This window comes from Brachycentrus maculatus, unplaced genomic scaffold (genome assembly GCF_059751285.1).
Source record: "Brachycentrus maculatus isolate JH-2025_06_01 unplaced genomic scaffold, ASM5975128v1 h1tg000012l, whole genome shotgun sequence".
In the NCBI taxonomy this organism is placed as follows: domain Eukaryota; kingdom Metazoa; phylum Arthropoda; class Insecta; order Trichoptera; family Brachycentridae; genus Brachycentrus; species Brachycentrus maculatus.
Genome location: NW_028280766.1, coordinates 272,855 through 288,795, shown reverse-complemented (window position 1 = coordinate 288,795; position 15,941 = coordinate 272,855). Strand labels below are relative to the sequence as shown.

The following is a 15,941-nucleotide window of genomic DNA, read 5'->3' as shown; positions in this document are numbered from 1 at the left end:
AAATATAAGATGACTGAGTAAAAAAAATGAGAAATTTTATCTGAAAACACAATTATATGAATAAATTGCAGCCATTAAAATATTATTACGAACAGGTTTAAAAATGCTATGATTGTTATCTTAGCCACTAAAAGACAATCAAGATTTTCTTGTTTCAATTAGATAACTCAATCTTCACATCATATTGCGTAATAGGTAATTAGTGACCTTTGAATAACTTTGTATGATATTTTTTAATATATATCGAGGCTGTTTGGTGGACAAAGCAATTGGAATTCATATCACACACGGCGATTCACTCCTGAGGCCGTATTGTTAAGTAATCTGGTTGATTTGTATTCACTTTCCTTTTTAATACAAGTCAAACTTGGCTGACCTTGAACTCTTATTTAGTTTATATTTTATATTTTCTCATTTGTTATATTTTCTTATTTTTTATATTTTATCATTCTTTTATTTTAAATATGTTTCTTACCTTATGTTTTTCTCATTTTTTCCTTTTAAATATGGTTCTTATGCCTATTTATTATACCAGTTTATTGTTTTTATATTTTTCCACGTATTAGCTTTGGTTATTTAAAAAAAATCTTTTTTGTAACTTTATTATATGTGTTTTAGTCTTGTTATCCTAAATCTCATGTCCCAAACTGAGAAATATAAATTACGCACGGGGAATATTACATATATGTTTTATGTTTTGAAAAAAATAAAAATAAAACGTTGACAGATGGCATAAACTGTTTTGCGTTTTTTACATTGAAATTCTGATGTGTTATTAAAAGTAAATCGTTGTTTCCGTTACGTGAATCTATGCCATCAAAAGGCAGTCGTCAAAGCTAATAATAGAATTATAAATGCTGTCGTAATTACAACCCCAAAAAGTATAATGGCCAATTTATACAGTGCTGTTTCCGTGAAAAACCATGGCAGCAAAATTTCAACGTGTTGCACATCCTAATATTTTAAACTTGACGCACACATTTTTATTTCTTAAACTTTTACAATTAAAATTTTAAATATACTTTAATGTTTGACAAACTAATCAATCTATAATATATTTAATAATTCAGTTAATCGCTTACGAAAATATTACTTTTCCTTTTTTACATTGTTTAATAAAATATCATTTAATAAACCCGTTACAATCTACTAATGAAATTATAAAGTATCTTTGAAACTTCTTCAGGTGAAAAAACATTCAGAATTCGTACTGATATTTTAACCTTTTTATATCTTCATAAATATTTTGAATCCATATTTTCAGAGAGTCAATTTTATTTTCTTTAAAATCAATGATAATAAAAAATATTCAATGACAATGATAATATATTGAACCATAAAATGAAACAGACATATTCAGCCATCACAATGAACCTACATAAGCATATCTTTAAACATAGTCATTAAAAAAAAGTAAAATATACAAGAAAGTTGGTGCTTTTCAAAATATGAAAATAAATAATAACATTGCCCTATTTATATTCAATAATTTTCGGAGCAGATTGTTTTTTCCAAAGTACACATATTAAAATGATATTATCGTCAAGTTAAAAATAATACAATTGGCTACAAATTAACATTCGTCTTTGTACTCGTGTAAGGAATGTTTGTTATTGCCATGGAATACTAAAATTGTTCTGGAAAACAACAGAATTTATGTTTGCACGGTTTCGGTGTCGGTTGCGGTATAAATCTTCAAACATTTCCTGAAGGATCTTTCACGTGGAGGGTAGATCATTCTCAATGTCTCCATCTTTAAAAAAATAGGTCCATCTTGTCGGGTCCTGTCTTGAAATATGTCTAGCCCATTGCCACTTGGGTCTTGCCACGCGATCCGTGACATCCTCTATTTTGGTTTTGTTCCTGATTTCTTAATTTCTTACTTTACATCCCAGGCTTAAACCAATCATGGATCTTTCCATGGACCGCTGTGTATATTTGGGCTTCTCTGCGTTTTATTTGTCAAAGCCATAATAGTCTCTAGTGCCTATGTGTTCACTGGCAGTATGCAGGATTAATTTTTTTCTTTTTAGACAGGTCGAAATCTCTTTACTCTTTTTAACATTGCATCAATTTAATGTAGTTCCCTATGCGCCATTTGGTGCATATAAAGGTCAGTAGTAGTAAAATATTATCATTTTTTTGATAATTTTATGAGTTGTAAAATACCTAATTATGACATGTAATTATAAAAATGGAATTTTTCTGAACGGAATAAAATCATAATGTGGTATATAGGAAGAGCTACCGCTATGTTGGACAATATCTCATTGGATATTGATCTGTTCCACGTGTCTGAAGGAGTTTTCCGAAGCGCGATTCTTCTACACCTTTAGCAATAAATAGTTCTTGCATAATTTCGATTTTGATGTATTTTAATGTATACGCTTTAAAATTTTTAGTTTGTAATGTTTATGTTAATTGAAAATAAATAAATTGAATTGAAATTGAACATTATAAATTAAAACCTACTATTACGCTAAATCATCAGAAATTTTTATATATTTTTAAAATAGTTTATAGTTTGTATCGTGCATTCAAAATCGAAAACATAATTAGCATCGTTCATGAAATCAAACATGGCTACTGTGTCTAAAAACGTGATCGGAATTCATTGTTCGCCTAACAATATAGTCGCCATAATAATAAATTTAGGCGATCGGTACCGAATTTAAACTTGTGATCGCTGACCAGCAAGGTCGCGTAAATCTTCACTGCGTTGATCGCTATAAATACCAAGCGATCATCAGTCGAAGACATCATTCAGTTTGGTCATCTGAAAAAAGGATCCCCAATTTTTCAACATGTTCAAACTGGTACGTCTCTAAAATGTTATTTTTTGACATCTCAAAATATATGAAGAAGAATATGGAATAAGTCTGGGCATTTACGGGGCTTACGACCGTCATAGGCTGGGTAAAGTGATTACTTAAATTTTTTAAGTAATCACTTTAAAGAACCTATATTTTTTTACTATTTTCGTGGGTAACCAAAAACAGATCACGATGAGTCTGCTAAATTAATGTACTCACGAACAGCATTATAACAAGATAACGGACGTATTAAAATCATCAAAAAGTGTTATTTACAACATTTTGAGTGTGTCCAAATACGTGTTCACAAATCTGGATTATCTCCAATTTCGGGAGTTATTTTTCATATTGTTTTTTGACATCTCATCAAAGATGATGAAGAATTTGGAAGTCTGGGCATTTACGGGGCTGACGACCGATATTTTCAGGCGTTTCTCATATATGTGATTATAATCCAGGATTCGGACCTCACACACTAATATAAGAGTTTCTGCTCAATAAACAGATTGATTTCATCTCACCAATAGATGTCTCTAGTGAAGTTATAGTGATTCAAGAACAAGGTCTCTTAATTGGTTCATATATATAGAACTTCCAAGAATTTGAGTGGTGTAATTGTAAAGTGATCATTTAAACCAGCCTATGATGGTCGCCAGCCCCGTAAATGCCCAGACTTCCATATTCTTCATCACCTATGATGAGATGTCAAAAATTATTATGAAAAAGTGTTATAATTGTTCATTATACATATTTTTATATATCCCTGTTTTTTTTCAGTTTTTCTTGGTAGTCCTGGCGGTCATCTTGGCTATGGCCCAAGCTAAGCCTACTGCCGTTGTAGCAGCTCCAGTTGCCTACACTTCACCATTGGCCTACACTGCTCCAGTTTCTTACAGCGCTTACAGCGCCTACAGCGCTTACTCTCCGTACGCCTATACTGCTCCCCTCGCCTATTCTTCACCCTATGCCGCCTATGCTGCTTACTACCGTTAAATCGAAGAAGCTTCTATAGGCAGAATAATGAAAAACATACATGGAAATACAAATTTATCTGGCAAATAAACATTACCAAGAGCATCGGTATTACCATAATATATTTTCCCTATTGTGTATATTTATTTAATATTTCATATATTATATTATTTATTGATTCGGTATTAACTTTGTGGATTGACGTGTTGATTTTTTTATTATATTTTGTTTGTTTTAGCAATTTGATGAAAACAATTGTTGTTTTCGAAACTAGTCGTGTTTAATGACGTATAACTCAACAAGTGTTATTATGCAAGTGTTTGATTTTTTAAAATAATTAAACATATTCGTAAAATACATATATTTATTTGACTTTAATAAACATTTGTAATACTTACAATATTTCAATGCATATAAACTTAAAGTGACTCTAGCCATTAAAATAAATGCTTCAATATATCTTGAATATCAAATTTGAAACACTGGAAATAGCACCCAAAAATGCATTTACATACTTCAATGAATCTGTTTATAATTATGTAGATCATTATTAATTCATCATCACATTTTTTTTACATGTTTTTGTTTTTTATTGATATAGTTATTTAGATTTTACTACTTGGTGATAACATATGTAATATATTTTTATGTAACAAAATAGGGAAAAGAAATTTATCGATTGTTTTTTAGTACTTCTTCGATACAAATGCAAAGGACAAATCGAATGAATAAAAAACACAATAAATTTATTTTTATTAATCAATCAACAATGAATTACTTATTTATCCCCTAAATAAAAAAATATTTATGTGTCATATAATAAAATATATTTTAAATGTTTTACCTGCACAGCTTATTATTATTAATACTCGCATTTTTTTACATTTGAAGAAATACAAAATGATTTATTTATATCTTTGTGTAAAGTTATTTTTGTACTTAAAAATAAAGCTTTAAAAGTCTTCAATACATATCATTATTATAAATTTATAATGAATATAACTTTCATATTCTCTGGGCAATTATCTGCAGATTATGTAAAGTTATATTTAGTGATCCTTTTCTGCTCTTAGTTGCTGCGCAAATCTCATCCCTTACGTGAGGTAACTTTGTATGTATAACAAACTAACAAACACGTTATTAATATAAGGTATTAATCAAATTCACCACAATTAAGAAATCTGATATTAACTTATCGACCGTGTAATGTTGATACCATCCAATGTAATATAAGAAAGGTTTTCTCATTTAATGAAATGATTTGGGAGAAGGCATAATTATTCTGATCAAAATATCCAATGTCTTTCTACAAATTGTGTTTTTATATCAAGATTATCTGTTAAAAGTTTTTGAAAGATAAGAATTTCAATTTGTAATTTGTATTTCGATTAAATGAAAACGAAATAAAAACCATGACCAATTCAAAAACTCATAAATGTGTATTAAAATACATTATCATACAGAATTTTAAATCGAGAATTGATTCAGGCATAAAACTTTAGAAACCACCCCATCGTCTCAAAAATATTATGGTTGGAGGATCTAAGCATAATAATATTGTTTTGATGAAAGGGATGTTTTTCCAAAACTCATATAAATTTCGTTAAAATATGCCGGTGGTAAGAAATGGAATTCAGTCGTACCAAATAATTTAAACGTTTAAAATCGAATATGTAGATACGAAATTGACTTTGAAATTTAGATTTTAGAATAGCCAATCCAAACTTTGACGCCGTTTGAAAATACATGGCTATTACTATTTAAAAGGATATTTTAATTAATTTTACAGAAATTTTAATTATGTACATATTTCAAGATTGTTAAAATTTAAAATTAATTTATCACATTTATATTTTTAGGAAACAAATAATAATAACAAGGTGATTTTTCTGTATAAAAATATCATCCCCCGCAAAATGGTTGCAGTAAATATTTGAAATCTTAAAAATGTTATACACATATCACTCACTCCTTCCAAGAACGTCATAAATAAAAAATCGTCAATTTTCAGTCGTGCATGTTTTCGAAATGCCCAGAAAATATACTATAACCTTGCAAAAGCGGCATATTTTTAACTTAATGTTTACTCACTACAGAGCAAAAAGTGTGGTTTTTGCATTTTGAAGAAAATGTATTGTTTAATTTTTTTTTAAATAAACTAAATATTTTTCAATTAGAGAAAAAACGTTCAGGTTTTATCTAAAAAGATCTGTTGCACAGTAAAAGTTCACTAAGTGGCTTGATATTTATTTTGATTACATTGTATTATATTTTTAAACTTTAAAAACGTTCTCCTGAAAAATTAAGTTTTTTGATTTATGACGTTCTTAAAAGGAGTGAGCAATATCATTTTTCAGTTGAAGCTAACAGAGGAATATATAGATACAATTAAGTTGTACACATAAGACGTATAAGAAAGCTGAAGTAGATGTTTAGAACTCATGTTAGTACTGAGTTATAAGCAAAATTGCATATCAATTTTAGTTATTTTATTTATAAGAAAATCTTATGTCATAATACGAGTACATACAAGTAAAAGACGTACCAAAATTATATCAAATTCGGTAAAATATTTTCGAAGAAAATATAATTTTATTCAATTTGGGTCAAAAGGGAAGAATAACCAGTTCATTAATTATGTGATCAAAAATCATAGTCGACTTGAGTTTTGACAGTTGTGTTTGTCAGTTCATATATTACATAGCTCCAATAATTTAGTCATATTTTGAGTTTTTTTCGATATTTCATAAGTTGTTTATAGTTTAAATGGTTGCTGATTAAGGATTACTTCTCAGATAAGCCAAATCTATCGTTATTTTATTATTTTAATTCTTAAATTTCGTACTTTATTATTTTCCTAGTTGTAAATCAATAGTAAATTGCAACAATAATATTTTTTAGTTGCATATAATATTTTTCGTTTATATATATATATATTTTTCTTTCTATACACTCATTGGATTATTTCTGAATAAGTATGGAAAGAATTAAAACACGTCGTAAGGAGCCTCCCGACATCCCATCTACATCTTCTTCCAACTCTTCATTACCCACGTCTCCAATCCTCCCCAACAAAATCAGAAAAATTTCTAAAACTGATTCTGTCAAAGATATTCATAATGCAACTCCGAAAACCTTATCCCCTTCAACATCTAATGATCCTTCTTCCTTACAGTCAGAATATATCAAAAACAAATACACAGAAAGAGACAGTGGACCTTTCTGCGTTTTTGTCCAAAAAAACGTTGTCCCCAATTCTTCTTTCTCTTTGAATATCATCGATTTTGGCAAACTTTTGCAATCCCTAAATATTCCTGGTATTGTTCCTCGTGCAGGAATAAAATCTATCGGCCGAAACCGGATTTCTGTACAATTTTTGACATACTCAGCGGCAAATAGTTTTATTGATGATAATGCTTTGGAAACATATGACTATAAAGTATTTATCCCGTACCATATGGTCTCTCGCATGGGCCTGGTCAGGGGTATCCCTTTAGAGTGGACCCATGAAGAGATTGTAAAAAATATTGAGGTTCCAAATGAATGTGGTATGATTACAAAATCTCGAAGACTATCGAGAAAAGTCACTTCGCCTGTAGACCAAAAATTCTCGTGGGTACCCACCCAAACTGTTATTCTTACTTTTCAAGGGCAGATTCTCCCTAAAAAGATATTTTCATTCTATTCGGTAATAGACGTTGAGCTATACATCTATCCTACAATTCTTTGTTTCGCATGCTGTCGTTATGGACACGCCAAGACAATTTGCAGGTCCAAACCTAGATGTTTCAAGTGTGGATTGGAGCATATGGGTGAGACTTGCGAAGTTGAAATTCAGAATGCTACATGCGTAAATTGTTCAGGTAATCATTTAGCTACCAATAGAATATGTCCTGAATATTTGAGGCAAAATTTAATAAAGAGGAGCATGACTGAACAAAATATTTCATATAACGAGGCTGCCAAGTCCACATTTAGCAAGGGAAAATCATACGCAGATATTACAAAGTCTACCACTTCCTCACAATCCCGTAATATCCAACAATCTTCTCATTCACAACCTTTGTCGTATAACAAGACGGTTTATAAAGAATCCGCTCCGAGGTCATTGTTTCTTCCTAACATTAGCAAATCAACTCTTGATAAATTAAAGTCCATTTCCTTTTTACCGTATACAAATTCTCCCGATGGTTGTGCTCTTCAGTCTGGCAATAAAGAGGCCAGTGTTACAACACCGGATAATTTATCACACGTACTTTCTCAATTAATCATACTTATTACCTCAATTTTCGAAAACTCCCCCCAAAAACCGTACAACGCTGCCAAAACCACTTCCAATTCAACTCTCCAAAATCACAATGCCTCACAAAATTCCAATCTCCTCTAATAACATAATCACCCCTATTACACAAGACTCTCATCTTAACGAGATGGAGTCAAAATTATCTATCTTACAGTGGAATTGCCGTAGTGCTATTTCGAATAAAATAGATTTATGTTCCCTTCTAAAGGAATACAAAATTGACATAGCTGCTTTATCAGAAACCTGGTTCAAGCCAGGATACAACTTTGTTATCCCAGGTTATATTTGCCTGCGTGATGACCGACCCGATGGTAGAGGAGGAGCAGCCCTTCTTATTAAAAACCATCTTCACTATTCCCACATCCTAGTCCCAAACTCCTCATCTTTCCAAATTGTTGCAGCCTCTATAAACAATGTATCCTATATTTCAGTATATATTCCCCCTAACATCCCTTTTGATCTGTCTGGCTGGAATAATATAGTAAAATTGTTGCCCAAATCATTTTTCATACTAGGTGATTTCAACGCACATTCTCTCAGCTGGGGGAGTGCTTATACAGACCGCTCAGGTAGGAACATCTTAAGTTTCATTGATGATAACGATATATGTATACTTAACGACGGCTCTCCTACCAGATTAAGTTCTCCATCTCATAGACAGAGCGCTGTTGATATCTCATTATGCTCTAACGATTTAGCATCTAGGGTAACCTGGAGTATCTTAGACGATCCTCATTCGAGTGACCATTTCCCAATCACTATTCACATACCTCTTAAGTCTCGCATTACCCCTAGAACTCAAAACACCGTTTATAATTTTAAAAAAACTGACTGGACTAACTTTGTTAGTATTTTGGGAAAAAATAATTCCAAATCTCATCCTGCGAGCGACTTCGATATCCCACTGGAGTATTCTAAATTTATAGACACAATTATGTCTGCAGTTAATTCTACCACCCCTAAAATAAATTCAAAGACTCGGAGGAATCCGTCGCCATGCCCTTGGTGGGATTCCGAGTGCAGTCTAGCTGTTAAAAATAGAAAAAATTGTATGTCCAAATATAAAAATGATATGAGTGAATTAAATTTTTTGGAGTTTAAAAGAGTTCAAGCTGAGACAAAAAAAATGTTAAAACAGAAAAAACGAATAGGATGGAAATCTTTCTGTTGCGCTCTCTCACCTCAAACCCCATTGACTGATGTTTGGACAGCCATACGAAAATTTAGGTCCCCATCTTCTTCGTCACTCAAAAAAATTTCCGATGATTCAGCTTGGATCTACGATTTCGTTGACAAATTGGCACCTTCTCATGTTCCAACAATCCAAGAACTCCCATCCCACTCTTCAGTCATTCTCAATCAAGAATCTTGGTTTGACTCACCTTTCCAGATTGAGGAGTTATTACTTCCCCTAGAATATGTTAAAATCTCATCCCCCGGCTTAGACATGATCCCATACTCATTGATTCAAAAATTTCCACAACAAATTTTACTTAAATATATTAATATACTAAATAAAATATTTGAAACTGGAATAATTCCAGCTGATTGGAAAATTCAGCGGATAATCCCTATTCTAAAACCTGATAAAGACCCAATGAAGGGAGATTCATACCGCCCCATAGCGTTATCTTCGTGTATGCTAAAGCTTTTTGAACATATGATAAAAAATAGAGTAGACTGGTTTGTAGAGAGCAATTCCTTACTGTCTGCTTCACAATTTGGTTTCCGTAAAAACAAATCAACCACCGATAATCTCTCTATTTTCTCAACAGATATTCGAGTAGCGTTTTCTCAAAATGAATGCACCGCTGCAGCTTTTATCGATATTTGTGGAGCTTATGATAATGTGGACCTTAATGTCCTCAAAGTTAAACTATGCTCGTTAAAGTTTCCTTTTAAGATTGTTCAGGTGATTCTAAATATATTAAAAGAAAGAACTATTATTGTAAATGGGATGTATAAAAAAATAGAAAGAAAAATCTGGAAGGGCCTCCCTCAAGGATCTGTACTTAGTCCTTTACTATATAATATCTATACTTTCGATCTGGAATCAACAGTCTCGGGAAAATGCAAAATCTTGCAGTATGCGGATGACATTGTAATATATATTTCACATAAAGATATGAAAACTGCTATTAATAAACTTGAATCAGCCTTGACTTCTCTCAATACTTGGTTCACTTCTAATTGCCTTCAACTATCTCCTTCAAAAAGCCAAATAGTATTGTTCTCGAAAAAACATAAAATCCCATTTAACTCTATAAAATTTGACAATATCTCCATTCCTATAAGTAATCAGGCTAAATTTTTAGGAATTATTTTTGACAGGAAATTGTCATGGGCCCCTCACATAAATTCTGTAATCACAAAATGTGAAAGAAAAATTAACCCTCTCCGAGCTCTAGCAGGAGTTTGGTGGGGCTCTCATCCTCTTACTCTAAAACTATTTTACAACGCTTTTGTTAGAAGCCAATTAGACTATGGCAGTATCATAATTGACCCCCTCCCAATATACTTATTGAATAAACTGTCTGTTATTCAATACAAATGCTTAAGAATCATCCTGGGTGCGATGAAGTCTTCCCCCACAAATGCCCTCCAATTAGAAGCTATGGATCCTCCTCTAGACATTAGAAGACAATATCTGTCTGACAGATACATGATAAAATGTTTAGCTTTTGAAAATCACCCATCTCTTTTGGCATCTAAGAAATTACTAAACTCTGTAACATCTAACCGTGTGTTACATAATAGGCCTTATCCAGCACTCGCAAAAAGTTTTGAAAAACTGTCAAAATTTATCCCACAAATATTCCGATCTCCCACCCCCTCCCTTTATAACTTCCCTTACTCTCATCATATTTTTTCCCCAAATATTATAACCCACATTGGAGTAGGGACTAAATCCCCTAGTCCGATTTCCCTTTTCAACTCCATAATTGAATCAAAATGGAAAGACTGGTCTTTATTCTTCACAGACGGATCCAAATTGGAAATATCTGGCTATTCAGGGGCTTCTTTTTACAGTCACGATGATGGTTACTGTGCCCAATTCCAACTTCCTCAACCTTCGTCAGTTTTTACTGCGGAATGCTTGGCTTTAAGAGAAACTCTTTCCTACATTATGACCAAAAAGTTTGAAAGGTGCCTCATTTTATCCGACTCTCTAAGCTCTCTTCAAAAAATTAGCAGCAATCCCTTCAAACAAGCCCAATCCCATTTAATATTCCAAATCCGTGAGAAATTATATTTACTCAAAGAAAAAAACGTTCAGGTTTCTCTCGCCTGGATTCCAAGCCACCATGGCATTCCGGGAAATGAAAAAGCCGACTCTCTAGCTAAGGAAGCCGTTTTAAATGGAAGTACGAATTTCTCTAACTACCCATCTGATGACCTTTTGACAATTCCAAATATTGATATGTCTTCCAGCTGGTCCCTCAAATGGAACTCCTCCAAAATTTCAAAGGGTAAACATTACTCTCTCATTCAGCCTACTGTCCCGTCCCGTCTTTGGTTTAGGAAAATTTCGATGAACAAGAAAGATACATCCACCATTTGTCGAATGAGGATGGGTCATTGCTGTACGAGAGAGCACCTTGCGAGGATTGGTGTCTTTGACTCCCCCATTTGCGAGTGTCGTTGCGAAGAGGAAAACCTTAACCATATATTCTTTGTTTGCCCAATAAATGACCAAATGCCAAATTTCTTTAAATCTCTGGCCCCGCTTATTCCCCTCCCTACAGATATCCATCTCATCCTGGCGAGCAGGAACCCAAATTTGTACAGACTGTTGATTGTTTTTCTAAAATTAAATAAAATAAATTTATAGTTTATCTTTATAATTTTTATCATATCATATTTTATAATTAAGAATTCAAGTAACTTGACATTGGCAAATGCATTGTTTTACATGTGCAACGCCATTCCATATTAAAAAAAAAAAAAAAAATCATAGTCGGTATCTAATCGCTCTCACAATAAGCACCATTTGCTTTCTGAATTGATTAAACTAATTAATGAATTCAGTGCACGGCTTACTATATAACAATCATGCCATATCATTACAAGCTCCTGACGCAGAATAGTTTGGGAAGACCCCAAGAGAATCTACATAGAATCAAAGAAAACAATAAAAAATCCCAACAGTGAGTCACGAGAATATTTAAAATCCTTAAAATTATTCCCAATCACACCCTGCAACGTTTACGACTTCTTATACCTGATATTTTCACTGTTCGTATTTTTAAACAACCATTTTAACACCCCACTAGGCACAAAAATATTTACAATGTATTGAATTTTCACTCAATTGAAGTATTGAGAGATTTTTATCGAAACATATTAATGGCAGATGCCGAAAACTTTCTAAAAATGACCACATCATTTTATCCGATTTGTATACATGGTTATCATTTTACTGAATGTAAGAAACCTTGTAAGGCAAATGATATCTGCAACTTAAAGATACTCGTCAATAAAGTAATTAAAAATATATTAAAGATATCTCAATATATATTAAACGAATTTATGCTCGGGGAATTAGCATCATCATCAAGAATCTAATCGCACTTTAACTTTTAGACAGTAACAACAACATTATTTTTTGACATCTCATCAAAGATGAACCAATTTTGAAACATTGTTTTTGAATCACTAGAACTTCACTAGAGACTAGAAGAAGAAGTCTTCCATATTCTTCTTCATCTTTGATGAGATGCCAAAAAATAATGTGAAAAATAACTCCTAAAATTGGAGATAACCCAGAATTGTGAACAAGTATTTGGACACACTCAAAATGTTGTAAATAACAACAACACCACCAAAAATCAATATGTTATCACTGGATACAAATAAAAAATTCAACAATTTCATAGCGTTGAATGACAATTCAGGTATTTTTTTCGTTTGTTCTTATGACCAAGCACAATCTGACCTCTAATTTCAAATAGCTGTTTTCAAAATTGGTTAGAAAGAAATTGGTTTTTAGCAAAAAACCCGCTAATCAACATGTTTTCACAATTCATAAATAAAAATAATAAAAAATTAAAAACGATTTTTTTTAACATTTATAAAAGCTAAGCTTTCTACCAGTTTATGTATAAATCATAAATATGATTTGTGATATACATTTATGAATAAAGTGTTATAATTATGATTTACAACCACATTGGGATAAATGAAAATACTACCCTATTTTGAAAAGTTTTCATGCATTTAGTGTTTTTTTTACAAAAATGCTAACTAAGAATCCTGATAATTCCAAATGTTTAAGACTCGAGTCTTGTAAGCAGGAGCTACATACCTGTATAACTGATTGAGCTTTGGTCACGCGTTATGCATACCATAACAGTGTTATTCTCACACGTCAATGGTACATCACTAATAAGTCTATACATTACATCCGCAAGGACAGCTCGACAGCCCATCCATGAAAAAGGTATAAAAGACACAGGATGACAGACCTAATCATCACTCAGTTTCAAACAATCAGCAGATCCACACTATCTATCAAGATGTTCAAACTGGTGGGTTCAAATTCAGATTTAATATAAGTATAAAAAATCTAGTATTTAGATTCACAGTGATGTTATATTAAAGTTGTGCCGGGATATGTGTTTCGTTACTTCAAAAACTAATATCTTATTACGAAAATTGTAGTAAAGCAAATACACGATTTTAAATTATTTGTAATGACACATAATTTTAACTGGTATTTTCGTTTTATTCAATTACTTTAAATTGATTTATTCTAGGGAATTTAAAAATTTCGTTCAAAAGAAAATCATTGAAATTTATTTTTGTTGTTTTACAATATCCAATTTAATCTTTTTTCCATTTTTATTAACGTAATGTTTCAAACCAATCATTCAACACGTACAAAGCTTAATTATCCTCGAAACATCTACTTGTTTTACATTTATTTTGAACCACTTTCCCTGTAGAGTGATAAATGTACAGTAAAAATTAAAAATTATTTTAAAATACTATTGAAATTAATATTAAATAATTAATGAAATAATTGATTTTATAGTACGTAATACGTTTAAAAAATTTAAAATTAAACAACAGCAAAATGTATTTTTTAAATCATGAAGTTGTGTGTTTTTTCGATTTCATATGGTAATTTTAATTGTATCAACAAAAAAATCTGCGGTGACATTATCTTATGGGAATAAAAATGAAAATTTTATATTTTTCCAAACATTGACAGTCAAAATATATTTTTAAAATCCAAAATCTTTGATATTGAAGTTTTTTACTGTACATACTATGCAAAATCTACAATAAATTTTGGTTTCAATGTTCAGCAAATAATTTTTATTTGTCATTTTAAAAAAGTTTAATGTTATATTTTGTACACACTTGCTCACCAAAATTTTTTGTACCTGTGCAACATGTAAAATATTTTTTAAAAAAAATCGTTAGAAATACGTCTCTGCTAATGACTTATTTTATATTTTCAGTTCTTCTTTGTCGCCCTCCTGGCCATGGCTTATGCTAAACCATCAGGATTCGTGGCTGGTTATACTGCTCCGTTAGCTTACACGGCCCCCTACAGCGCCTACAGTGCCTACAGCGCTTACACCCCCTATGCTGCCTACAGCGCCTATAGCCCGTACGCTTACAGTGCTCCGTTAGCCTACTCGTCGCCTTATGCTGCTTACAGCTACTATTAAGCTCGAACATGTTGAATATAATTTCTGTTATAATAAAAAATAAAACAATATGTACATTTTTGTGAAATAAACCAAAATACTATGTAACATATTAAACAAATTAAAATCTCTCCTCACTAAAACTGTTCATTTATTTTAGATTTAATTTTACTCAAACATTATTTTTTATATGTATTTTCCAATGAAATATTCCAAACAAAAGGTTTAAAATGATTGATCATCCTCTAAGCATTTTTGATGCGACTCTTTACGAAGGTTCTGAAAAATATTATATTAGGCAGTCCTACAGGCAAAAGATTTGGAGTAGAGAAAACCCAGAAGCCTTTTTCAAGACGCCCTTGCATCCACTAAAAGTCACTGTTTTGTATGTTTTATTGGCAGGTGGAATCATTGGCCCGTATTTATTTAAAGACGATGCTGGCCAGAATGTTAGGTCAATAGAGAGCGCCACAGAACCACGATTTCTGACTTCTTCGTACCTCAGTTGAATGGCATTGATGTGACAGAGCTGTAGTTTTAACAAGATGGCGCGACATGCTACACGGCTGGTACCGCCATCATTTTGAATTTGAATTCGTATACCCCTAAAAAATACCCTATATTTATTTAATGTAGGAAATTTTGGATTCATTGTTCAAATATTGTTTTTACCTCAAAAGACATGATATATTATTAGTGTATATATTACACAAACTATTAAAATTAACCCAGATTACTTACCCAATATTTCCTTTCTATTTCCTTTTCAATGCGCCAGTAATATACTTCCACCCAAAACTCCTTCACATTTGTCGTCTGAATTTCTAAATGCACTAATGTGAGAAAATGACTAAAATGTGAGAAAAATGGAATTTTAATTTTAAACATTATCGAGTAAAATTATGAATTTTTAGTCTGCTCTAGTCTTATGGGGCTTCCAAATTAACTTAATGAGGTTTTTTCGTACATGATACTTTTTTCCGTATTCATTTTCGTAGTAATTTCCAGTCATCCACAAAAAAGCCATGAAAATCTTTTAGAATCGGTTTTCGTCTGCACATTAAATAAAGAAAGTTTAGTTATTTTATGACGGTACCTAAATAAGTCGTTGTCTACAACTTATTTGGATACATTTGAAAGGTTCATTATGGTGATTACACTTACATTTGCGAAAATCTTAAAGTAAAATAATAT

General features: G+C 31.7%; 1 protein-coding gene and 1 long non-coding RNA gene across 2 annotated transcripts; both read left to right on the top strand.

Moving 5' to 3' along the window:
- The first annotated feature begins 2,771 nt into the window (after positions 1–2,771).
- Positions 2,772–4,546, top strand: LOC148313405 (uncharacterized). Its single transcript, XR_015837794.1, has 2 exons — positions 2,772–2,816; positions 3,591–4,546. It is a non-coding gene; the product is annotated as an uncharacterized LOC148313405 (long non-coding RNA).
- A 9,019-nt stretch (positions 4,547–13,565) lies between these two features.
- On the top strand, positions 13,566–14,890 carry LOC148313404 (uncharacterized). The gene is made up of 2 exons (XM_088262850.1): positions 13,566–13,616; positions 14,556–14,890. The coding sequence occupies exons 1-2, from the start codon at positions 13,605–13,607 to the stop codon at positions 14,766–14,768; spliced, it is 225 nt and encodes a 74-aa protein (XP_088118976.1). The 5' UTR covers positions 13,566–13,604; the 3' UTR covers positions 14,769–14,890.
- Positions 14,891–15,941: the final 1,051 nt, after the last annotated feature.